This window comes from Grammomys surdaster, unplaced genomic scaffold, assembly GCF_004785775.1.
Source record: "Grammomys surdaster isolate TR1022 unplaced genomic scaffold, NIH_TR_1.0 125852, whole genome shotgun sequence".
Taxonomy (NCBI): domain Eukaryota; kingdom Metazoa; phylum Chordata; class Mammalia; order Rodentia; family Muridae; genus Grammomys; species Grammomys surdaster.
In genome coordinates, this window is record NW_021620678.1 from 3,129,655 (window position 1) to 3,154,568 (window position 24,914).

A 24,914-nucleotide genomic window follows, 5' to 3' on the forward strand; every position below is an offset into this window, starting at 1 on the left:
TCTCTCCAGCCCCTGTCATGTCTGTTTTGACTTGTTTTTTGTTTTTGTTTTTGTTTTTGTTTTTGTTTTTGTTTTTTTGAGACAAGGTCTGAACTCAAACTTGAAATCTGTCAGCTTCATCCTCCTGAGGGCTGGGGCTTATTGGTCTGTGCCAGCACAAAGGGCACCTCCTCGTGACCCAGTAGTACTAAGTGACACCTGGGGAAGACGGCTCTCTAAGCTGAAGTTTAGGAGAAGGGACCAGGAGGAGGCAGAGAGAAGCTCTTTGCAGAGGCCTCCTGAAGCCTGACCCTGAGCTCATAGACAGGTGAGCCTTAGCTGTCCTCTTGGGGAGCACTGGAGTCCTAAAGGGATTTGCCTGAGGTCTTAAGAGTCAAATCCAGAGCTGTCTGAAGAGATCTAAGCTGCTTGGACTGAATCTGTGGAGTCTGGCCTCACTTCTAAAAGCCCCCAGACACTCAGACACGCAGACACCCCCTGTGTATGTGTGCATGCATGTGTGTGTGCATGTATAAGAAAGAGACACATACACAGAGACACTCATTATTCTTTTAGAGATCTCTTCCCCTGGATTTGGTAGCCCCTCCCAAGGACCTAATGTATGCCAAAGAAATTCGAGCACATTCTTCACATGGAGATCTCAGATGCTCTGAGGGGACAGAGCTGAGCACAGCTGCTGGGTGCCCTCTGAGACTCCAGAGGGAAAGGAATGTCTGGGAGTCCCTAGGAACCTGGCTTGTTCCCAGAGGGTCTCCTCTCTTCTCTGGCCTTCCTTCTCCAGAATACATCCTCCCACCCTGCAGGCCCTCTCATTGAGCATAAACACTTCCCAGCACCCTGACTGTTCCCCAATCACCAAGAATGCACACTGTCTCTAGCTCTTCCTGCCCTGCATTTCCCAGCAGCTACCCTGACCTAGTAGGGCAAATTATACCTTAGCCCAGCAATAAAAGCCACTTTCCAAAACAAGAAGCAGTAAAACTCTAAGGGACGCAGCTTAGCCACTCACCCAGCACTTGCCTGGCTCAGGAGGTGGTGTCTGGGCCAGTAAAGAGATAGCTTTAGTGTCCCTTTAAGCTAGGAGTACAAATTCCCATCCCAGTCCCTCCCTCCAGCACATCCTGACGTCAGCAGGAGGGCGTGTGTGAGTGAGTGAGTGAGGGGCCGAGGTGCCTTCTGCATAACACACACACACACACACACACACACACACACACACCACGGAGAGTGCATCATCCAGACGTGACCCTTGCCAGCCAGCTCCACGGTCCAGAGAGATCGGGTGCTGCCCACTACAGGAGACCGTGCCTGGACCCAGCTGTCACGGCGAGGTAAGGGACCTGAAGGAAGCCCGTGATGGAAATTGTAGCAGAGGCAGGGGCACGAGGGCTGATGGTACCGAGAAAGCATGTGTGGAGTGAGGCTGGAAAGGTCGCGTAGCTGCATCAGCCAGCTCTGCTCTGCTTAGAGGATGCTGGGGACACAGCGGAGCCCACTGCCCTTCCCTTCTCTCTCCTTGACCCTCTAGAAAAGCTGAGGCGGAGTGGCTCCCGCGCGTCTGAATGTGTGTGAATGTCTGTGTCTGGGACTCCCGTCTGGGTTGAGAACCAGGTAACAGCAGCATCCTGCCAAGCCGCAGCCTCCGGTCTGGGAACTGGGTGAGGGAAAGCCGTGACTCCTTCCAGACTCTAAAAGGCTAGTCCGGAGCACAGCTGGATCTTGCCCCTGGAATCTGCATTGAGGCCAGGGCAGAGGGGAGGAACTGCCTGGGGCAGACAGGGGGACCCAGAGCAGCTGTCTTCCCTCACTATTTTCCCTAGTGTGGCAGAGATAATTGTGTCAACTGGCTGGAGGGATGGCTCCATGTTATTTTTGCCTTTATGTCACCCTACTGAGTCCTTGCTCTCCCCCGCATGCTGGGCTAGCTCTGACCTCCTCCTTTGCTTGGGTGCAGCCCACTATAGGACAGGGGGTGATAGACCAGTGGCTCGGCAACCCTTTCTGTGGGATGCAAGGACTCGGGTTGGCCTTGGCTGGCATCGAGCCCCTGAGTGGTCTGACCCTGGCAGAAGGAGACTGAATGGAGATAAGGGGCCATGCTGGCACCCACAAGGAGACAGCAGGTTCCTGCCAGGCTGCCAGGCTGCCAGGCTGCCAGGCTGCAGGCGCTTCCCAGGGAGGAGGGGGGCAGGACTGAGAACAATAATAAATCCAGAGTGTGAACTGCTGCATCCGCTGGGGCTGGGGGAGGGGAGAAGGAAGTGTGCCTGGCAGGAGGTGGGCACCCTCTCCGACAGCCTGGCACTGGCTTACTTAGATGCCATCCAGTCAGAGCCTTTCCCTGGGAAGGATGGGAGTGGGGAGGGGTGGCGGTGGGAGTGGGGGTGGGGAGAGCTCTTTCCCAAATCCGACTCCATCCCAGAGGTCTCTGGACCTGAATGCCCAGGTTCTGAGTGGCTCCCACCCATGTCTCACATTGCATTTCCCCAAAACACCTATTTGTCAATCCTTGTCTCACCGGCCCCACCTTAACACAACTAGTGCAAACAGAAGCTAGCGGCGAAGGGTCCCAGGAGAACGCACCAAGTTGTCCCAGGCCCGGAGACAGATGGCTGGACAAGGTTTGAAGATGCTTATTGGCTAAGGAGGAGGCTCCCTCGTGGCCCTCAAGGATCCCCAGGGGTGGATAAATGGGGGAGTAGGGATATTTGCCAGCCCATCCAAAGGCGGAGTGCCTCCCCCAACCCTGCGTTGCCCCACCTTGTGCAGGTGATACCCAGCAGAGGGTGCTCTTGGACTAATTGGGCCGGTCACAATCAGTAGTCACACGCCTGGTGGTGTCCAGGACCCAGAGCCCTGTACACAGGCAGCTTAGGGGAGATGTTCAGCAAGGTGAGGGAGTAAAATTCAGGGTGGGGCCGGCACACCCCCCCTCCCCTAGAAATGATAGTCACTAGACTGGGGTGACTTAACACCCTGGGAAGGCCAGGGACTTTGAGACCACACTGAGCATTGCCACTCTGCCACTGTGTGTGACTTTGGCCAGTATAGTCCTCTCTCCAGAGAACCTGGAATGGGAAGGTGACTTGTTTCAGCTCACACAGTCAGGCAGAGGTGGAGCTTGTCTATGAACTGGGGTCCTGGCTTTCCATCCCTCCTCTAATGCCAGAAAAGCCCAGAGGCCTTAAGACCAAGAGTCTCAGGGCCGCCTGGGCTGGTGTGCAGGAGGAAAAAGCCACTTAAATAATTAATCTTTAGGATTGGCTGGGACAGCCCCTGACACCACACACACACACACACACACACACACACACACACACACAGTGGAGGGAAAGGAGCTTTAATTAGGTCACCTCCAGCTGCAGGGGCAACTGATATATATTCTAAGAAGTATCTGGGAACCTGGGGAGGGAGGAAGCAGGCAGGTGGCACTTCTGTCTGGTGGTCCCAAGGTTGTTGTCACCTCCCCAGGACCCAGCATGGACAAGCCTGAGACATTCAGCTCTTCCACCGCCATCCTTTGTGGTCCCTGTCTTTCTATTTTTAAATTGTACCCATTCCTCCCTAGTGGCACCCCTATAATGGGGACTTGGAGCTGGAACACTTATTGGGGGTGTTGTTTCTAAGCTTCACAGAGCTGGTGAGTAATTCACCCAAGGTCATGGTCTGAGTCAGCACAGCACCAGAAATAGAACCCCAAATCCTGGCTCCCCAGTTCTTCTACGGCTCTGTACATCGTTCTCCGGGGAGGCTGGTAGTGGGAGGTTTTATACAGAGAATTGAGGGTTTTCTCTCCTTGCCTCGGCTACACAGCCCTCTTCCAGACCTCTCTGGGGCTCAAGAGGGCTGCCAGGCCAGGAAGGTGACCTCGGCAAGTCTCTTCACCTCCCTGGGCCTCAGTTTACTCTTCTGAAGAATAGGTATGTTGGTGATAATTACTGTTTAGGGTTCTTATGAGGCACAAATGGGACAAGAGCCTGACAGGTGGTTAAGCTGAAAGAGGGTGGCAGAGACTTGCCAAATAAGGACTGGCCAGCTAGTGTCATATTCCACAGTAGATGAGGCCCTTGTAAGTCCAAGGCTCTCTTCCCTGTGTATACTGCCCTGGTGTTTGCCACTCCATTTATTTTGGTTGTATGTGTGTGTCAATTTTGTAGGACAGGGTTGGGAATCACCTCCTTGGGTAAGCCCATATGGATATTTTGATAACCTCAGAGGCGGGTTGGTCTCTCTGGCCTTCATCAGTCATCTGGATCCTAATGATTCATGTGTCTAGGGATACAGGTGAAGCCCAGAGAATGACAGCTGCTTATCCAAGGTCACACAGTGCTGCTGCTGCAGCCTCTTGCTTTCCCTGAGGTGCCCACATCTAAGGGGGTTCTCATTGTCAAGATAGCCACTTGTAACTCTTCCTCCTCTTTTGTTTTCTTTTCTTTTGTTTTGTTTTGTTTGTTTTTGTTCTTTGAGACAAGATTTCTCATGTAGCCCTGGCTGTCCAGGAACTCACTCTGCAGACCAAGCTGGCTTTGCACTCACAGAGATCTGCCTGCCTCTGCCTCTTGAGTGCTGGGATTAAAGGCATGTACCACCAGGTATACCCCATTTTTTAGGAGGGAGGAGCTGAGAATTAGAGCCAAGTTCCAGCTGGCTCTGGTCACCTATTGCCAGGGCTGACTCACTGTCCTGAGTGTCATGGTCCTGTGACACTGTATCACACCTTGGGATATCTCCAAACAGTTCTGGTGTTTTAGGTTTGCATGGCTCCACCACTGTCTGTTTGTTTGGCTTTCATGCAGGGAAGGGTAGGCCAGAGCCACTGTGCATGGCCAAGGATATGCCTATGGCTCATGTTCTGGGTCTCACATTGCCCTTCTTGTATGCGGGCCTGTGTGTTATCTCCAGAACTAAACATAAATGGGGTGTGATGGAAATCCTCACCTATAACCCAGCATCCAGGTGATGGAGGCAGAAGTTTAGGAGTTTAAGGCTACAATTGGCTACTTGAGACCGACTCAGCCTCCTGCCCACAACCCCAGTAAATAAACAAATGTAAAACAAAAGCAAGAAATAAACAAATGTAAAACAAAAACAAGAAACCCGAAAGGCTTTTTGCATGGTGCTGGAATCCAAACAAGGAAAGCCTTGGTTCTGTCTGTCCTTCCCTGAATCAATATTCTGGAAACAAGGTCTGAGGTGGAGTCTTGCTCTACATTTTCTTGTTCTCATCTCCCTGGACTCCCTAGGTGTTTCATAATCTTTCTGGCTCTGATCCCTTTCTGGTCCTAGAGAGAGTCGAATCCGGTCAAAGAAATAATAGCAACTTGAAACATCGTTATCGTCATTGGTCTAGCCTTGAAATCCCACTACTCAGAGGTGTAGGTCAGAAGTTCATCCTTGGCCATATGACTACATACATGTTCAAGATCTGGAGCAACGGCTCATCCATTAAAAGCACTTGCTGCAGGTGGATTTCTGAGTTCAAGGCCACCCTGGTCTACAGAGTGAGTTCCAGGACAGCCAGGGCTACACAGAGGAACCCTGTCTCGAAAAAACTAAAAACAAAACAAAACAACAATAAAAGCACTTGCTGCTCTTGGAGAAGACATGAATCTGGCTCTGAGCACACACATCAGGTGACTTACAATCACCTGTTAGTCTAGCTCGGGCAGAATCTGATGCCCTCTTCTGGACACTGTGGGTACTACAAACATGTGCATACAACATGTTCACACGAAGTGGATAGATGAGTAAATACAATTTAAATATTGTATTTTTTTTGTTTTGTTTTGTTTTGTTTTGTTTTGAGACAGGGTTTCTCTGTGGAGCCCTAGCTGTCCTGGAACTCACTCTGTAGACCAGGCTGGCCTCAAACTCAGAAATCCACCTGCCTCTGCCTCCCAAGTGCTGGGATTAAAGGCGTGCGCCACCACTGCTCAGCGTATTTTTATTTAGTTAGTTATTTAGTTTTGTTTTTTCAAGACAGGATTTCTCTGTGTATCCCTACCTGCTCTGGAACTAGGTCTGTAGACCAGGCTAGTCTCAAACACAAAGAGATCTGCCTGCCTCTGCCTCCTCCTGCGTGCCACCACTGTCCAGATCAAAAAAATTAAAATCTTTTTTTTTTTTTTTTTTTGGTTTTTCGAGACAGGGTTTCTCTGTGTAGCCCTGGCTGTCCTTGAACTCACTCTGTAGACCAGGCTGGCCTCGAACTCAGAAATCCGCCTGCCTCTGCCTCCCAAGTGCTGGGATTAAAGGCGTGCGCCACCAACGCCCGGCAAAAATTAAAATCTTAAGAAAACAAATTTGAACCTAGTTTAAGGCCAGCTTAGACTACATTTGGACTATACAAAACGTTGTCTCAAAAGAAAAGGGGAGGGGCACTGGAGAGGTGGCTCACAGGTTAAGAGTGGTTTCTGCTCTTCCAGAGGACCTGAGTTCCTTTCCTGGCACCCATGTTGTATGGCTCACAACTGCCTGTAACTGCGTCTCTGTAGACATCTGCACTCATACATGACACGTGCACAAACACATATATACGTGTAGTTAAAAATAATAAAATAAATCTAAAACAAATAAAAAAATGTAATAGCAGCCAGGCATTGTGGAGCAGGCCTATAATCCCAGGATGTGGGAGGCTGAGGCAGAGGGATTACAAAGTCTAGTCCAGTTTGGGTTACATAGGAAGTTGAAGGACAACTCTTACAGGGAGACTCTGACTCTCCTCCAGTTCCAAATAAAAAGGCCACAAGGGGGCTGCGGAGATAGCTCAGTGAGTGTACATAGCAAGCTCTCTGCAAGCACGGGCCCTGAGCTTGATCCCTGACACGCATGTAACAGCCAGGCCCACCAGAGTTCCTCTGTAACACAGCACTGGAGGACGGAGGCAGGGAGATCCCTGAAGCTCACCGGTCAGCCAGGCTAGTCTTTCCCTGAGCTCAAGACTGAGAAACCAAGACCCTGTTTTGAAGAATAAAGTGGAGAACATGAGAGAAAGACATTCAACCTGAGCCTTTGGCCTCCTCCACATCTGTGTACACACAGTATGTACACACACACACACACACACACACACACACACACTCATATGCAACAAAACAAACAAGCAAACAAACAAACCAAAAATGTCTGCGTCAATACCATTGTAGGATCTGATAGAAGCCTCCAGACCTATCACTTCGAAGCCTCAGACTCTGTGTCCTGGTTAGGTTCTGCCTAAGACACTGTGCCCTTGATTGATTTAACCAGAGCCTCACTCATTCTCTCTCTCCCTCTCTCCCTCTCTCTTTTATTTTTGTCTGTACAGTTGGGTAATAACACTAACCCTTAAGGGATGCTGCAGGAATTAAGTCCAGAAAGGGGAGCTGTGGGGCAGGGAAGGCAGCCAGGGACAGAGGAGCCGTCTGTAAAGGAGGGAGGAGAGTAGGTCCCGTCGGGAACCAGTGCTGTGTGAAAGGAGCGGACAGGGAGCGGACGCCCAGGCTGTAGCACCTGCCTGGCTCGGCCACGTTCACCCACTTCCACCCTCAGTGAACCCTTGAGAGAGGAGGGCCTCTTGTCCTCACGCAGCACCCTAGCTGGGGAGATGAGGCCAGGCCTGCTGGAGACACTTCCAGATGTAGAAACTGCCCCTAGCCAGCCCCTGCCCTCCTTACCTAGGATGAAGAGTCCAGGGAAGGCCTGCTCATTCTGTGGCTCGCTAGGACCGCCCCTGTCACACTTCCAGAGCTCACCCGGTGGCGGCTTGAGCTTCTCTTCGATAGCAGCTTACCTTGCTGCCCACCCCACCCACTTTGCCTTTCCTCCCTCTGCCCAGCCGCTATCACCTGGCAGGTGGAGCAGTCCCTGTCTCCTTGGTAACCACTGTGGCTCCCCTGGCTGTCATAGACAAGCACACTACCAGCCTTAGGAGACTGCAGTGAGGAGGTTCAATGGCCCTGGTTCCCAGGGAAGACAGAAGCAAAGACCCAGGGACGGGAACCAGTGCTTCCCAGGCTGGGTCATCCGGGGACTTTGGTGCCTGCCTTATTTTTGGCAACAGTTTTATTGAGATGCAAGTCACATATGCAGTTCATTTGTTTGGGATCCCTGGTGGAGCTCCGTGGTAGAGAGCTTGCCTAGCTGGCAACCATGTCCAGCACCAGGTCTCCCTCCCCCCTCCCCCTCCCTCTCCTCTCCCTCTCGTTCCCTTCCTTTTTTCTTTTTCCTTCCTTTCTTATTGTTTTTTTTAAGGTTAGAGTTTTGTTTGATACAGTGTTCTTTCTCTGTAGCCCAAACTGGCCTTGACCTTGCAATCTCCTGGAACTTCTGTCTCAGCCTCAGGAGTGCCAGGGTTACAGGTGCATTGCCACACTCACCCGAAGCTTCTGATTTGGTTGTTTTCCTCTTAAGGGACACAGAGTATGACATGGGAAAGCATTTCCTAAGCAAATGTGAGGCCTTGGTTCTATGAGAGAGCACTGCAGAAGGGTGAGTAGGATATGGGGATACAGCCCAGTGGTAGAGCCTTGCCCTGGCATGGGTGACGCCCTAGGTTCAATCTAGAGTACTGGGGAGGGAGAGAGAGGAGGTAAACCGTCCTGGGGAGTATGGGAAGATCTTGTATCAAAAAGAAAAAAAAGTCAGGCAGTGATGGCACACGCCTTTACCCAGCACTAGGCAGGTAGAGGCAGGCAGATCTCCGAGTTTGAGGCCAGCCTGGTCTACAGAGCCAGTTCCAGGTCAGCCATGGCTACAGAATGAAACTGCGTCTCCACAAACCAAAAAGAAACAAAACAAACAACACCACCAAATGGATGTGGTGGCGCCCATCTTTAATCCCAGCACTCTGGAAGCAGAGGCAGATAGATCTTTGTGAGTTAGAATAGAAACCAGCCTGGTCTACACACAGACTTCTAGGACAGCCAGGGCTGCATAGTGAGACTCTGTTAAAAAGGAGGGGAGGGGCTGGTGTGCTAGGGCTACGGCTCAGTGATAGTTGAATCCATAGCAGAAACGCAGGAAAACGTTCAAAATGATGAGCAGTGAAGGAGTAAGGGTGTGGGGAAGTGGGGACTGTTCCCTGCTCCTTTGTGACTAGGGACTAAAGGAAGAGCCTTCCTATTACAGGCTCGGCCAAGCTTCACAATGGCCTGTGAGAGGCGGAGGCAGGCTGTACCCACCCCATCGCACAGATGAGGAAACAGAGGGCAATTCAAGTGCTACCCAAAATCACAGCTAGTAGTAGCAGAACTGGAGGTCTCCTGGTCCTGAGGTTCCCAAAGTCTTCCAGGTCACCTGTCTCTCCCAATTTCTGTATCAATATCTCTTAGGCTCTGGGACTCCACAGTTCTTGAGGGCTTAGGGTATGACAGGAAAGCAACATGATACAAGCTGTCTCTCAACCCTCAGCAGATATCACCTCCCTAGGGAATTACTAATCTCTTGTGGGGATCTTGGCTGTTCAGGTACCTCTATCCCCCCCTTGATGGGGATACCTCCCCCCCCCCTTTGAGCATGCTAAGTAAGTGTTCTCCCACTGAGCCACATCCTCAGCCCTTCAACCTCATTTTGAGAGGCAGAAAGTGGGTTAATGAAAAATAGAACATGAAGTTCCCAAGAGCTCCCCGTGTGCTTACTGCTCCTGTTTTGGGGCATATTGAATGGCGTTTGGGCCCCAGGGCAAGCTTCCTTTAAAATAAGAACCAACACTACCCCATAGTGCAGAGCTGGAAATGACATCGAAGGTCAAGAGAGAACACTGAATGAGACATGTCAGCCAGTATAACCCACACTTCTGTCTTACGGGCAGAGTTGGGAGGTCATCAAATCGTAGGTAAAACCTCTGCAGCTGAGCTGTCTTGGCTGCCACTTGTCCGGCCTCCACACCCTGGGTTATAGAATTAAACTGCAAGCAGGAAGAACTCAGGGATTCTAAAGCAGGCTCTGTTTTGTCTTGTGACCAGGCCTCAAACTTCCCCTGGAATCCAGGATAACCTTGAACTTCTGGTTCTTGTCCTTCTACCTATGGAGTGCTGGGATTATTACAGGCATGCACTGTCAAGACTGCTTTGATTGTGTGTGTGTGTGTGTTTCTCTTTTGCTTTTGTTTGGTTTTGTTACAGGGTCTCTGTGTGTAGCCTTGGTTGTCTTAGAACTAGCTTAGACCAGGCAGGCCTCGAACTCACAGAGATCCCCCTGACTCTGCCTCTCAAGCACTGGGATCAAAGTGTGTGCCACTGGGCTCTGCCTGGTTTTATGTGGCATTGGCTACTTAAACAAACATTCCTCCAGCTGAGCTGTGTCCACACTCCCTTGTTTTGTTTCGGTGCTTGGGATTAAAGCCAAAGCCTCGTACCTGCTAAGCTATCTGATTAGTTTGTCTTACTGGTGAGGATACCTAGGCAGGGTGGGACTGTGAGTGTCTTTGGGAGTGGCTGGCTTCAACTTATGTCTCGTGTCCCGAACTGTTCCCTGGCTGGGCTTAACTGGGTTTGTCTCTTCTTTATAGACGGAGTCCATAGCTGGCGAGGCCAGTGAGCAGGGCGAGGCCAGGCCCTGCCCAAAAGGACACCAGAGTCCTTCACCGGCCCCTGTGCTCCAGAGCCCACCAGGCTCTCCTGCTGGCCCCACCATGACATCAGAGTCTACATCACCTCCAGTGGTGCCACCTCTCCACTCCCCCAAGTCCCCCGTCTGGCCCACTTTCCCCTTCCACAGGGAGGGCAGTAGGATCTGGGAACGTGGTGGTGGCATCGCTCCTCGGGACCTGCCCAGTCCTCTGCCTACCAAACGGACCAGGACATACTCAGCGTGAGTCCTTTCCCCTCCCCAAGGTCCCAGCCAGGCCATCCTCCCAGGAAGCTGTGTGGCCTTCCAGTGACATCAGTGGCCCTTCACTTATTCCTTCAACCCACAAAAACTTACTGTTCAATAGGCACCTCAGCCATTTGTCCCAGGGTTTGAGACTTAACACTTCTTACAGAGCTGACTGGGGCTTCAAGACAGATAAGACATGGCTACTACTCACAGGTGTTTTGAATACTAGGGAAGGACAGCCTGGGGACAGTAAATTAGGACGTCCTAGCTGAGTCTGAAGATGGGCCAGATGAGGGAGCTAGAGAGAGTGGTTAAGAGCACTGACTGCTCTTCCAGAGGTCCTGAGTTCAATTCCCAGCAACCACATGGTGGCTCACAACCATCTGTAATGGGATCTGATGCCCTCTTCTGGTGTGTGTGAAGACAGCTACAGTGTATTCATATATATAAAATAAATAAATAATTTAGCCAGGCGGTGGTGGCACATGCCTTTAATCCCAGCACTTGGGAGGCAGAGGCAGGTGGATTTCTGAGTTCGAGGCCAGCCTGGTCTACAGAGTGAGCTCCAGAACAGCCAGAGCTACACAGAGAAACCCTGTCTCGAAAAACCAAAAAAGAAAAAAAAAAAAAAAAAAGATGCATCAGATGAAGGGACTTGAGTCCCAGAGATACATAGTGAGATCATCTTAAAATAATACTAACACTAACACTAGGGACTTCAGCGTGACAAGTGGAACAGCATAGAGTTACCCTTTAAGGAAGGCTGGACTGCCAGGGACCATCCATAGGCCTCTGGAGGAACTGAGTGAGGCCAGATGGGAAGGATTTGTGGGAGCCAAAGGTCTTACATTTATTGTTATTGTTGATGGTGTGTGTGTGTACATGCCACAGTCTGTGTGTGGAGGTCAGGGGACAACTTCTGAGGAGTAGGTTCTGGGGTTCAAACTCAGGTGTTCAGGCTTGGCAACAAGTGTCCTTTTACCCCCTGAGCCAGCTTACCACCCCTGTGTTTTATTGAGATAAGGCTTTGTTATGTAGCCCAGGCTGACTCTGAGCTGGTGGTGATTCTGCTGGGGTTTGCAGGCATGGACTACTGTGCCTGGCTACAAGGTTTCTGTTACTGATCTGGATAGCAAGTGTACATTGACCTGTGTCTGAGCCACAGCTAGAGTAGATGCTTAGTAAACAGTACATGGGGACAGTGGCCTGCAGTGCTAGACTGCCATGGGAGACAGTGAGGTGCCTCTTGGTTTTTGGTACCAAGAACTAAGTCTGAGGCACGTGGCAGGCGTTCCGTCTACCACTGAGCTACACCCTGGCTCCACTCAGAAGTCGTCCAAGTGGAACCCATTTAAGCTAAACATCTGGATGGAGGGTGCTGTTTAGGGGGATAGGGACAAGGAGCCAGGAGATACCTTTGTATCACACTGAGAGACACTGGCCAGGCTAGTGTCCCTCTCTGGGCCCCACTCTGTTATCTATCCAATGGCAGTATTGTTGGGGGCCTGGGAATGGCTCTCGAGACCACAGCTCCAATCCCTCCACCCTATCCCCAGGACAGCTCGAGCCTCGGCCGGCCCTGTGTTCAAGGGCGTCTGTAAGCAGTTCTCACGCTCGCAGGGCCATGGCTTCATCACGCCCGAGAATGGCTCCGAGGACATCTTCGTGCATGTTTCCGAGTGAGTCCCCTCTACTTTCCTGTTTCTGGACAGGTCCTCCCAGTGTCCACTCTCCCTTAGCCCTCCCCTAGCTGCTGAGGTGTGCGTTCCTGCTGACTAGCCCTGCCGAGGGATGCTGGGACGGGGTGAGCTGGGGTCAGGCAGGAACCCTGATAATCCCTGCTGAGGCTCTGGGGTCCTATGCTAAGGCCACAGGAGTCCTGAGAGCCAGACCTGCTTCACTGTCCCCTCAGAGGGAAGAACTATCCAGATTCCCCTTTCATGGCTTAGAAAACTACAGCTGAGAGCTGGCTGTGGGTCCCGGGTTTAGGGAGGCTGGGAGCTACCTGGGGACTGATGTCAAACTGATCCTTCCCGTTCTGTCTGCCAGCATCGAGGGGGAGTACGTGCCCGTGGAAGGAGATGAGGTGACGTACAAGATGTGTCCCATCCCACCCAAGAACCAGAAGTTTCAGGCTGTGGAAGTGGTGCTCACCCAGCTGGCTCCCCATACCCCCCACGAGACATGGTCTGGCCAGGTTGTGGGATCCTAGGCTGGTGGGGCTCTCCCCATGAGGAGGCAGGCAGCAGCCGGTCTGTGCCCCCACTGTGCTGCTGACCAGCCCTTGGGTGTGCTTGTTTGTCCACCTGTCTGTGCTTGTGGCTGTGAATGTGTGCTTCCACCCGTGACTTGTATGATCCGGCCTAGGGTTGGATGGAGTGCAGCTACCAGCCGCACCTTGGCCTGTCTCTCCTTCCTCCCAACTCTGCCACGTAAACACACCTTCTTACCCTCTTGCCCATTATCTATATACTGAGTCTCTGTGGGTCTGTGTCATGTTCTTGAGAACCCAGGGAGACCCCTCTCCCGTGAGCCTGTTCCGCACTGCTGTCTCCAGTACCCAGGCCTGTCTGCTTGTGTTCCTGTCTCCTGTGCTGAACCTGGGTGTCTACCACAGCCTGGACCCTTCCTCTCAGAAGCCAGGCCTCTGAGTGCTTTGTAGGGGCCTCCTTTAGGGAGGGAGAGGGCAAAACATGGAGGCTCATGGCCAGTCCCTGAGATAACCTAGTCCATCTTCTTGTCTCCACCCATTTGGTACCCTGAAGAGAACATGGCTGCAAGCAGGAGGGAACTTAAGTGCTCCTCTTGTCAGGCCGGTCCTCTCTCATCAGCTGGCAGATGTTCTTTGAACCCCATGGAGCTAAGATCCCTCCTGAGCTGGGGAAGCCAGGCTCACTCACTCCCTGAGGTGAGGTGAGGACATGGTTTCCTGCAGCATGCTTGGACAGAACCATCTCTTCTACCCGGGATGCACAAACCCCATGGATGCTCTGCCCAGTGCTGACCATGACAGCGGCTGAGGATGCAGTGATGGACTGACCTGTCACCTCAGGCAAGGCCAGGTCCAGGCACTCAAAGGAATGGTCCTCAGCCAGAGAGATCATGGGCTTCCCCCCCCATCAGACTTTCTTCCTAGAATTATGCGATGGCTCTTATAAGCCCCTGACAGGTTAGCAGCTGAGGTGGCTCTTATCTTGTTCATCCCGAACTGTGACTGTCCCTCTTACCTGGAGTCCCTTTGGAGCTAAGATGTATCCCTTCTAGAGAGTCCATTACATAACCAGAGGATAAGTGAGGTCACAGGCTCACGAAGGGCCTGGCACAATAGTGACCTTTATGAGACCCAGTCCAGAAGTCAAATGTGAGCACAGATGACCAGGATGAAGGGGTCAGTGGTTGTCTAGGTGGCCTTGTAAGTGTTCCAGGACCACAGGGTAGTCATTTGGGGCATTTGCACCCCAACTTGTCCTAGTACCATTTGCAAAGAGGCCAGCAGCCTAGAGCTGCTAACAAGTTCTGACCAGTCCTCCACCCTGGGAAGGACCTGTCTGACACCCCACTGTGAACTAGGCTCCTCCAGCAAGGCTTGTCCCTGGAGAACGGTCCTCAGCAAGTTTGAGGACCCGAGTTCAAATCTCCAGCATGCCTGTAACCCAGCACTGTGTGCTACAACACAGGCAGATCCTTTGACAAGGAACTTGTCGGTTCAGGTGAACCCCAGGCCCACCCTGGCCTCCCTGTTGTGAGCAGGTCCTTAGCAGTCATGACCTCGAGGCTGCCTGAGTGGTAGGGACAACAGGCCTCCTCCCTACTCTTGGGCCCTGCAGCGCCAAGTCAGAAACTTCCCCACTCAGACCCCAGCCTCGGACCCCCAGCCTCCTAACACTGGCAATAAACTCAGCTGTGACCCACCCTGCCCCCGAGCTGCCTTATGAGTGTTCTTGTGGAATGGGCTGAGGAAGGACACAGCATATCGACCATGTTTGGTGGGTCAATGGATCAAAGATGTCCTGGGGCAAACCTCAAAGTATAGCTTTAAGGGCATGTGACAGGAACCATCCTATCTTCAGATAGAGCTAACACCGTACCTTGTCTTGGGAACTTTAATATCTGTGACAAAATCCTTTTGAGTAATGCCCCTTGTCAGTCAGTCTGTGGTCAGCAGGCTCCACAGCAGAACTCACAGGCCACCCTGTGGGAAAGCCTATTCTGTCCCCAAAAGCAGCAGCATCAGAGGCCAGGGCCATCAGGGTAGAGTGCAGGGATGTGTCTCGTCAGGAGCCACCTGGCTGGGGACAGTTCCCACACAGACCTTGGTCCTGTGTAGGTGACCCTGCAGTGGGATGGGCTGTGTGGCACCCCACGGGTCTGTCTTCAGGCCTCGTCATAGCCTCGTCAAGGTTCCAATGCTCCATCGTGGGCACCGTCATGCCTCGTGGGCTGTCTCTGGGAAGAAAAGCTCTCGGCACCGTTGTACAGTGTCCTGAGGTGAGACCACGCTATGGCCGACAGTCCGGGGGTCTGCATAGATCTCAAAGTCATTCCCACCCTGCACTCAGAGGAAGAACAGAGATGACATGGTCTTAGGTGATGTCTACAAGGCAGGAGGTGCCCAGGACTGGGGCCCAAGAGCCACCCTTCTCATACTGGCTCCTCAGACCTCCCCTCCTTAGAACTGCCAGGAGTCCAGGCTGGTCAGACCTGTCCCAACTTGCTGTATGACAGGGTATACGTGTCTAGCCTTCTTTGAGCCCCAATCTTCCTAACTGTAGAATGGGAACAGTGAGTTTTCTGGGAGGCCCTTAAGAAGTCTGTTCTGTTGTTCTGTGTCCTGGCCTGGACTCAGGAGTTGGGTTGAGGGGAACTTGGCAGGGCCACACTCACAGGACTGGTCTCATTCCCAAAGAAGTGGATGATGTCGAAGCTGTCCTCATCCAGGCTGTCCAGGCAGTAGCGCTTATCCCAGCCCTCAGGGAAGACGTCAAAGCTTATCATGCCTCCTGTGGAAAGCGGGGTGGGGGGGGTGTTTTTGAGACAGGGTTTCCTGTATCTGGTTTGGCTTTGAACTTCCAATGTAGCCAAGGATAGCCCTGAATTCCTGTTCTTCCTCCCCCTATCTACCTGTCAGCTCTGGGATTACAGACACGTGGTACCATGGCCATCTCTAAGGTATTCTGTTCATTATACAATCCGGAGAGCCACTGAGGGTTGACCTGGGACCTGTACTGCCTCATGCAAGCAGGAAACAGGCAGGAGCAAGCCAAAGTAGACATGGCCAGTGAGACCCACGAGACAGTGAGTGGGGACACAAGCCACAGTAGGACAATCAACACAAGGGGCTGTGAGCAGCAGGTGACACACTGTAGGCTCTAAGTGACCATGGCATCTGTCTTCCCCTCTAGCTCCTGGTGGCAAGGGTGAGGTGAGTCAACTGCAGAGCCTCTTGACTCCCTAGCCAGTTGGCCTGAGCTCAGGAAGGGCCGGGACAGTCCACCATTAAGGGGTGTGACTGAACAGGGCAAGCAACACTGCCACAGGTAAATGGTGTCCCAGAATGTGCCTGGGCCCTCCTCAGGAAAGGTGTACGTACCTCGGGAGAACCTCAGCCCCTTGCCGGCAAACTCTGTCTTCAAGGCTTCCACGAACTTCTCCCGGATCTTCTCCTTCTGGAGAGGGAAGGGTGCGCACTGGATCAGAGGGCCTTCTGTGCACCAGGACCAGAACCCACTCAGCTCCCTGTCTCCTAGGTGAACACGGCCCCAATTTTACAGATGGGGAAACAGGTCACCTCACACTAGCAGCAGTGCTGAGGCCTAGATCCAGAAATCAATGACCCTTGTCAGTGGGGTTTGGAGGCAAAAGAAGGTGGGAGGCCATGGGGGTCAGGTCAGGCAGGGCCTGAGATAAATGTACAGACTAATTGGGCTCTAGGCCTGGTGCAATACTGCTTAACTGTGTGGCCCTAGGCGATTACCTAACCTCTCTGAGCCCACTGCCAAAACTAAATGATAGAGAAGTAATTAGTGGCCACTGTCAGCTTCTCCCTCAAGTTAAAACCAGAGGTGAGAGATGTGAGCTCCTTGCTGGCCTTGATCTTGCCTTCCTAGCAGGTGGGTGTACCTCAGGGATAGCTCTGTGGGTACCCACACTCTGAGAAAATATAGCTCAGAGCCCAGGGTTAGGGGGCTATACACTTCCCACCACTAACAGGGCACCTGGTGAGTGGGCAGGAAATGTGCCAACTCCAGCCCTAACATATCCATCACAATAACCCTGAGCTAATCAAGAGGGCCCTCATCTAAAGAGGTGTCCCAGTTGTCCCAGGAGTTTTACGGAGATTCAAGCACTCACATGCCATCAAGACTGTACAGGGTCACAGTTCACAGCAACATCCATGAATCTCAATCCCAGAAGGGAAATGAGAAAGAAGCAGAGACAAAGGAAGGGGCTGAGGCCATGGTGAGGGTTAGGGGACACCAGCTGTATCCCAACCTCCCTATCCCTGCTCCAGGCCAGGCTCAGCATCTGTTCTCCACTTCCATCAAAGCTGCATTTCTGGTCCCACTGGGTGGACAGGACATAGAGCTGGGATGGGGAACCTGGCTGGGAGGCTGACAGTGATCAACCTTAACTACAACAGGAAAAGTCCCCCATTCCTGTGTCCACCGCCTCCTATAGGCCTCTGTACACTGTGCAAGTGGCCTTGTTGTGACCAGCCCACTCTCAGGGAAACACCAGAGGGCAGGCAGGGAGCCAAATCAAAGCTACATTTTGCAACCAACCTCCTAAGTGACCCTGGATGAGTCACTTCTCTGAGCCTTGGTTTCCACATCAATAGGATGAGAATAATACACCTGTTTGTTCATTCATTCAAAAGCATTTCATGGCAGGTAGGCACAGTGGGACACACCTATAATAGCAGTGAACAGGAAGCCACAAGTTTGAGGCCTGCACGGTGACACAGTGACTCTGAGGCCAGTCTGGGCTGCACACCAAGAAGACACTGTTTCAAAAAGAAAATGTTTCTTGGAGTGGGTGGTGTTGTGGGTCAGTAATAAGGCACTTGCTTAGCATATGAGGGCCTGGGGTCCATCCCCAGTGCCATGGACCTCTGCACAGGACATAGAAGGGTCCCACTGGCAGGTGACATAGCAGCCAGAGTGGAGAAGAGGACAAGCCCGGTCTAGGGTAGTATGCTTCAGGCAAAGAGCCCATGAAGTGGTGAACTGCCATCTGTAGAATGAGCGGAAGCCATGGCTGCCATGGGGAGTAAGGAAAGAGGAGCCAGCTGAGTGAGAACAAGGACGGACACATGGAAGCGAGGATGGATGAACTCACCACCCCTGAAAGGGTGACTGTCAGGGGGGTGAGCTAAATGCACAGCAATGTTCAGGGAGGGGCTGGGTAAGCTGGATACGGCGGATAAGGTGGCATGCACGTGTGACCCCCCAGCAAACGAAAAGCTGAGGAAGATCACAAGTTCAAGGACAACCTGGGTGAATACCAACAAGATGAAAGAAAAGCCAGCATTTAAGAGAACCCGTTGTGTTCAAGGAGCGACTGAAAACACAACCTTTGTAGACAGAAGACTGGGGAAAAAGCCAAGGAGAGCAGAGAGAGGCCTCAGGGCTGTTGGAGGGGGCTGAGAGGCTGCCCAGCCAGCACTGGGAGCCACAGGAGGACTGTGTTTACAAGGCAGATGTGTTAAAGGTTCTCACAGGCATGCTGGAAGCAGAGGTGACAGAGAGCAAAGGAGCCCGGAGGAGAAAAGGTGGCCTATGAACAGGGAGCCTGGAGTTGTTGGATCTGGTGTGAACAGGTATGTGCAATAGTGATGTGGCCATAGCTTGGGTCACCAGGGGCTCGGTGGCATAGGCCAGCAGGGAAAGCAGATCAGCAGTTACAGAAAGAGACTGATGTGCCCACAGAAATGACACACAGTAGGTGTCCAAGTCTGAACCGAAACTCCTCCTCAAAACCCACTTTACTGATGAGAAAGCAAAGCTCAGAGAGGCTGAGTGACGGGACTACAGCAGCTCAGCAAACGGCACCTTGTCCAGTTCCGAGAACTCGATCCTCTCCTCCAGGGTGCAGCTGCGGCCGACAGGCGAGATGTTTAGCATACCATTCCGGAACTCAATGAAGGTTCCACTAGGGGTGACGAAGACAGCGGGTGAGAGAGCAAGGCGCCACAGAGAGGAGGGGACAACAGCTCTAACTTCAAAACCTGTTCTATATAGAACCATAGTCTCCCTAGACCTCACAGGGTATAAGAATCCACCTATCTGCCGGGCGGTGGTGGCGCACGCCTTTAATCCCAGCACTTGGGAGGCAGAGACAGGCGGATTTCTGAGTTCGAGGCCAGCCTGGTCTACAGAGTGAGTTCCAGGACAGCCAGGACTATGCAGAGAAACCCTGTCTCGAAAAACCAAAAAAAAAAAAAAAAAAAAAAAAAAAAAAAGAATCCACCTATCTGCTGGGCGGTGCTGGAACACTCTTTCAATCCCAGCACTCCAGAGACAAGAGGCAAGCAGATCTCTGAGTTCAAGGCCAGCCTGATCCACAGGACAAGTTCCAGGATAGCCAGGGGCTACACAGAAACCCCACCTTGAAAAACTACAAAGAGAATCCACCCATTCATAAGTTGGGGTCTTGGTGTAGGGGTGTGGCTCAGAGGCAGAACACTTGCCTAGCATGAGTAAGGTCCTGACCTCCAACCCCTGTTGAAAATAAAAAACCAAAGCTCCCACTCTCTTCCCTGGAGTCCAGGTCAGGGGGCTCACCGCTTCTTGGGCAGTCTGAGCAGAGCCATGTAGCTGAGGCAGAAGTTGATCAAGTCCTGTAGGAGTTCCTCCCCAAGGTGGTTCTGGATCGTCTGTTGTAAAGAACACAAGGCTCGAACTGTGGCACATCCAAGATGGCGGGACCTCGTGGGACCCCAGTGTGGAAAAGGCCTGGGGGCAAGCCTTGGGGACACTGACCTGCTTGGAGAGTAGCCGTCCGTGTTTATACTGCACTGTCCCATTCTCAGCAAACACATAATCAAACTTCTCAATGACTTGGGGCCCATGGAGAAACCAGGAGAGAAAGAAAGAGCATGAAACAAGGACCAGCTGTTCCCTCAGAGCAAGCACTGCCATCTGTTCCGCCCTAAACCGGCTTTTTTAGCATTCTTTCCCTGTGCACCTTCACTTGTTCCTACACCAGCCAGTCATTCCTCTAGCCCACTGCTTAGCTAGGACCTTCTGCCTGGGATACCCCTCTATCTACTCATTCTCCAAGATCCTGCTCCCTCTTCTGGAAGACTTCCCAGGAATGCCCAGAAGAGGGCGCCATTTCCAACCTGCTCCCTCAGCCCTCCGGCATGAAGGCTCCAGCTCCTTTCTCAGTCTCTAACCACAGAGATTACACAGCAGTCTCCAGCTCTGGGTGCCTCAAGAATCAGTCGGGAGTCAGGGAGGCTCAGGGAGCATGGTTAGGATGCCCCGCAGGATGTCTGGTTGGCAGATGGTATAACTAAGGGTACAGTGTGTGGTGGGGACAGATGGAAACAGAGTTAGGACTTGTAGTGACTAAAAAAGGAGAGAAGAAAAGGGAAAACTCAAGGAAGCTTCTAGATTGAGGGGGCCTTCCTGACCCTGAAAAGGGTTTCCAGATTACTTCAGTGTTCAATTTTCACCATTAAAATAAGATGTGGCGGTGCATATATATAATGTCAAGACCCAAGAGGCTGAAGCAGGAGGATGGCTATGAGCTCAAGGTCAGCCTCAGCTTGTAATACTAAGATACACAGTGAAGTTCTGTCTCAAAACAGAAAGCTGCATGCGGTGGGTGGAGCCTGTACTCAAAGACAAAGGCAGGAGGAACACTGTCCACTCAAAGCCAACAAAGTTTACAGACTGAGCGCCAGGCCAGAGAAAGCTCCACGGTGGAACTCTGTCTCCAAACACCAATAAGGGCAGTGAGATGGCTCAGTGGGCAAAGGCACTTGCCACCAGTCTGAAAACATGAGTTTGATCCTTGAGACCCACATGGTGAAAGGAGAGAATTGATTCTTGCAAGCTTTCCTCTGACCTCCATATGTAGGCATATACACACAAGTACGTCAATCATGTCTCCCCTAAGGCAAGACCATAAGACTGATACATGGCTATTCTTAGACACTGTTAACCATGCTGTCAATAAAGACGAAGAAGATAAACAAACAGACAGAAGCTGAGTCTCAGCAGGGAGAAATTAAAATGTGCACTGGTTAATGGCAGGATGCTGCCTGCTCTGCCTCTAGCTGCTTCTCCAGAATCTAGCACAGTCCCTGACTACTACCAGGTATTCAGTAAGTGTTCAGGGTGAAGCTCTCTGGCTGCTCCTCCACCTCTTCTGCCCCACAGAAGCAGGAGCGGTACCCAAGCATCTCCCAGCTCCACTCCCCTTCTACCCTGCCCCAACTGGAAAAGATGCTGCCCAGGCCTACCTTCATCCCCATCACCCAGCTGCTCGGCAATCTTAGAGTAGTCAGATCCACCCACCACGCCGATCTGCACTCTGCTTCGAAGCTTTTGCAGGAAGGCTGATACCTCAGGGTCAATTTTCTGTGGTGAAGCAGGAAGGGCAGAAGGACTCTGGTTATCAAAGTCAGTTGTGGACCTCTACTCAACTTAGTGCTCAGACTCAGGGAGCACTCCTACCTGAATATGAGCACCCCTAATTAAAAAGCCAGAAATACAGGTGACCTCAAGTGATGTGTTGCAAAAAACCAGAAATACGTTAGAAATATAGCATAGAACAGGGCTGGGCACTTGGCTAAAGTGTGTGTGGTCTTGGGTTTGAAACGAAAGCTATGTAAACAAAACAATAAACATGTAAGGTTCAATGAGTGGTCTTAGCAAGTGGAGGAGCCTGCCTAGAGGTTTAACAATCTGAGTTCTATCCCAGCTCAGGTCCTTTGACCTCCACACTCTCAGTGAGGCTTATGCATGTCCTCATAGACAACACATGCGTACAGGATAAATAAAATGTAAAACCAACAAAATACTACACTATACTGTCTGCAGAGTAGACATGGTAAGTCGGAAGTGATGGCACATACCCATAATTCCAACACTTGAAATGGTGGAGGCAGGACCAGAAAGAATTCAAGCTCATCTTTGGCCACATAGTGACTTTTTTTTTTTTTTTTTTTTTTTTTTTTAGACAGGGTTTCTTGTGTAGTCCTGGCTGTCCGGGAACTCACTCTGTAGACCAGGCTGGCCTCAAACTCAGAAATCCACCTGCCTCTGCCTCCCAAGTGCTAGGATTAAAGGCGTGCACCACCACTGCCTGGCATTTTTGGTTTTTTGAGACAGGGTTTCTCTGTGTAGCCCTGGCTGTCCTGGAACTCACTCTGTAGACCAGGCTAGCCTCGAACGAACTCTCGAACTCAGAAATCCGCCTGCCTCTGCCTCCCAAGTGCTAGGATTAAAGGCGTGCACCACCACCACCCAGCCACATAGTGACTTTTAAGGAAGGCTAATTGAGACCAGTTTTAAAATACCACAGCAAGCCAAGAGTGTGGTGGTACACACCTCTAATCCCAGCGTTTGGGAGGCAGAGGCAGGTGGATCTCTGATTTGGAGGCTACCCTGGTCTAGAGAACAAGTTCCAGAACAGGCAGAGAAATTACATGATCAAGCACACATAAAGAAAGCCAAGCATGGTGGCCCATACCTTTATTCCCAGAATTTATGAGACAGAGGCAGGAAGATCTCTGTGAGTTCAAGGCCACCCACTGGCTACACAGTGAGAGGAGAGGCCTTGTGTAAAACAAACACCAAAACAAAAGAGTAGGACATGGTGGAGCATGCCTGTAATCCTAGGACTTGGGAGAATGAACACAGATTAGTTCAGTGACGGTGGGTGCTGCATGCATAGTGGAGCTCTGCCTAACAGAAAGCATTTTGAGAGCATCAAAACTTGTCTGTAGGCTGTTTATCACTTATATTTAAAACACAAACGGATTCTGTGTTTCCACGTGGCTCCTACCGCCTCGATGACTCATTATTCTTGTGCTCAGTACCTGAAAAATATCCAAACCCTCAAACATCTCTGGTAGCAAACCTTTCAAATAAAAGATTCTTCACTTGCACAAACTCCACCTGCTTAGCTCTGGCTCTGGTATCTGAACAAGAGGCCTTAAGCAAAGGGATCTGCTTTTCTATCCCCATCCCTCCCTCTTTATAACATGGCTGCCACAGCAGGAGCCACTTTAAGGGGATCACAGTTACCATTAAATGAAATAATATGTCCAAAGTATAAAAAGATTCCCCATCAAGGAAATTTGAACAAGTGAGTCAGAGTTCAAACTTCCATATATTCAGATAGCAAAGACCATAGCTAGAGACAACGGGAGAAGGAAACAGGAACTTCCGAGGGCTGGCCATGAAAACGTAAGTTGGTGCAATTGTTTTGAAAGTATTTGGCAACATCTACTGAAACTTACAATGTCCATACCCTGTCAACTAGCTTTTCAACTTCTCTGCTCCTTTGGGTATGGTTTATAATTAGTGAAAAACTGGCTGCAAGCAACTCCCACACTTATCAGCCTGACAATGACACATACTTCCTTGGAAATATTACCAGGTTGGATCTGTGCTTCCAACAAGGCAAGGTCCTTAAAACATGCTGTTTATAGTCTAAAACAAGTTGTAGGAAGCCACGAGCAGGATAATGCCAAGCCAGTAACATAGCCTTACAAAATGTCTAATATTTCCTGTGGGCAAAGCAATCCAGATAAAGGTGTCAAAAGGAGCCATACATACTACATAGACAAGGATATTACCTCAGCATGGGAGCTGGGCCTGGGATACTGGTGAGAGGTCAAAGTGGTCTTTAGCCTTTAAAGTTTTCATTATTGACAAAAATAATGTGCTTGTGAACACATGTATAATTAACAATTAGCTTTGAGAAGCATTAAGCCCTAGGGTTTAGTAGTAGTCAAACTGACAGGCAGTTTTTGTTGAGGCCTTGCCAAGTCAGTGCAGCAAGGGGTCAGGCATGCCTCGGAAGAGACCACCCTCTTTCCAATCCTGCATCTTCCTGATCCATCTCTGCTGGCTGGAAAGAAAGGTACCTGCTTCCTTCTGGAGAGGGGAAGGCCTATCAGGAAGCTAAGACTTAGGTTCACATGGGCTTCTGCACAGTAGCATCCCCCCCTGTTTCTGGTCATCCTGGTGGTCCCAAGGACGACCCAGGATGAGTCAAAGGGAGAAAAACTGGGTATAAGCAAAAAGATGGGAGGGTGAACCATAGAGTGCAGATAGGAGAGAAATACCCTCCCACTTTTACTGTGCCTCAGTGATTCTATTATAAACAGACTAGCCCTGGGGCCTTTCACCTTCACATGGGTGGTACCAAAAGGATACCAACAACAAAAAACAAAACTTAACCAGAAAAGCAGCTCTCCCTCCTTCCAACCCGAGGTGCAAGGTAAACATCCTTAAGAGGCTTAAGGAGCTAAACCCAGTTTTAGGCCTGTGGACGCCAGAGTGCAAAGACTCAGAGATCTTTCTTGTCCTCAGTAGAGGGCGACCGTGGGCTTGGAAGCGCACTGAGCTCTGCCTGGAACGCCGCGTTCTCACGCTAGCTTGAGGACTGACTAGTTGTGCATCCTAGGGATGAAATGGGGTGGGGGCATCCCAGAGTCCAGCCTGGGGCTGTGCAAGCCTGGAGCCGGGGACACCCGCCCTCCTGCCCATAGACACTCCTCCCGGAGGCTGGATCCAGGTTCTGCGCTCCCGGCAGGAACGTGGATGCCAACCCGCGCGAGGAGCGCTAAGGCCTGGAAGGCCGAGAGGGCCTGGGTCCCATCTCCTCGGTGACAGGAGCTGGTACCACTGCACCCCACGTTTCCGACCGGGTCGCGCGGGTGTCTGCGATGACATGGCGGTGACGGCTTCACGCTGGGTCACGGATGCCGGCGTGACTCTGGGCGGGAGCTTCCGAACCTCGGGGCCCTTACCTGGCGAGCTGGCGTGAGGGTCCCGTCCACGTCAAACAGGCAGAGGATGCGCTCTTTCCTGCGGGTGCCCTCAACAGCGACTGCCATGACTGGAGCTCCGCGCGCCGAGCTCTGTCGCTACAGCCAC

At 51.5% G+C, this 24,914-nt stretch overlaps 2 protein-coding genes across 2 annotated transcripts; one reads left to right on the plus strand and one right to left on the minus strand.

The window, feature by feature from the left end:
• Positions 1-947: 947 nt before the first annotated feature.
• On the plus strand, positions 948-14,714 carry Csdc2 (cold shock domain containing C2). The gene is made up of 4 exons (XM_028789976.1): positions 948-1,331; positions 10,487-10,788; positions 12,351-12,473; positions 12,844-14,714. Exons 2-4 carry the CDS (start codon positions 10,610-10,612, stop codon positions 13,004-13,006), a joined length of 465 nt encoding a protein of 154 aa, XP_028645809.1. The 5' UTR covers positions 948-1,331; positions 10,487-10,609; the 3' UTR covers positions 13,007-14,714.
• A 167-nt stretch (positions 14,715-14,881) lies between these two features.
• Pmm1 (phosphomannomutase 1) lies at positions 14,882-24,914 on the minus strand. Its single transcript, XM_028789951.1, has 8 exons — positions 24,788-24,914; positions 21,266-21,383; positions 19,776-19,852; positions 19,578-19,669; positions 18,846-18,945; positions 16,385-16,460; positions 15,679-15,794; positions 14,882-15,343 (listed from the first exon to the last, which is right to left on the minus strand). Exons 1-8 carry the CDS (start codon positions 24,872-24,874, stop codon positions 15,221-15,223), a joined length of 789 nt encoding a protein of 262 aa, XP_028645784.1. The 5' UTR covers positions 24,875-24,914; the 3' UTR covers positions 14,882-15,220.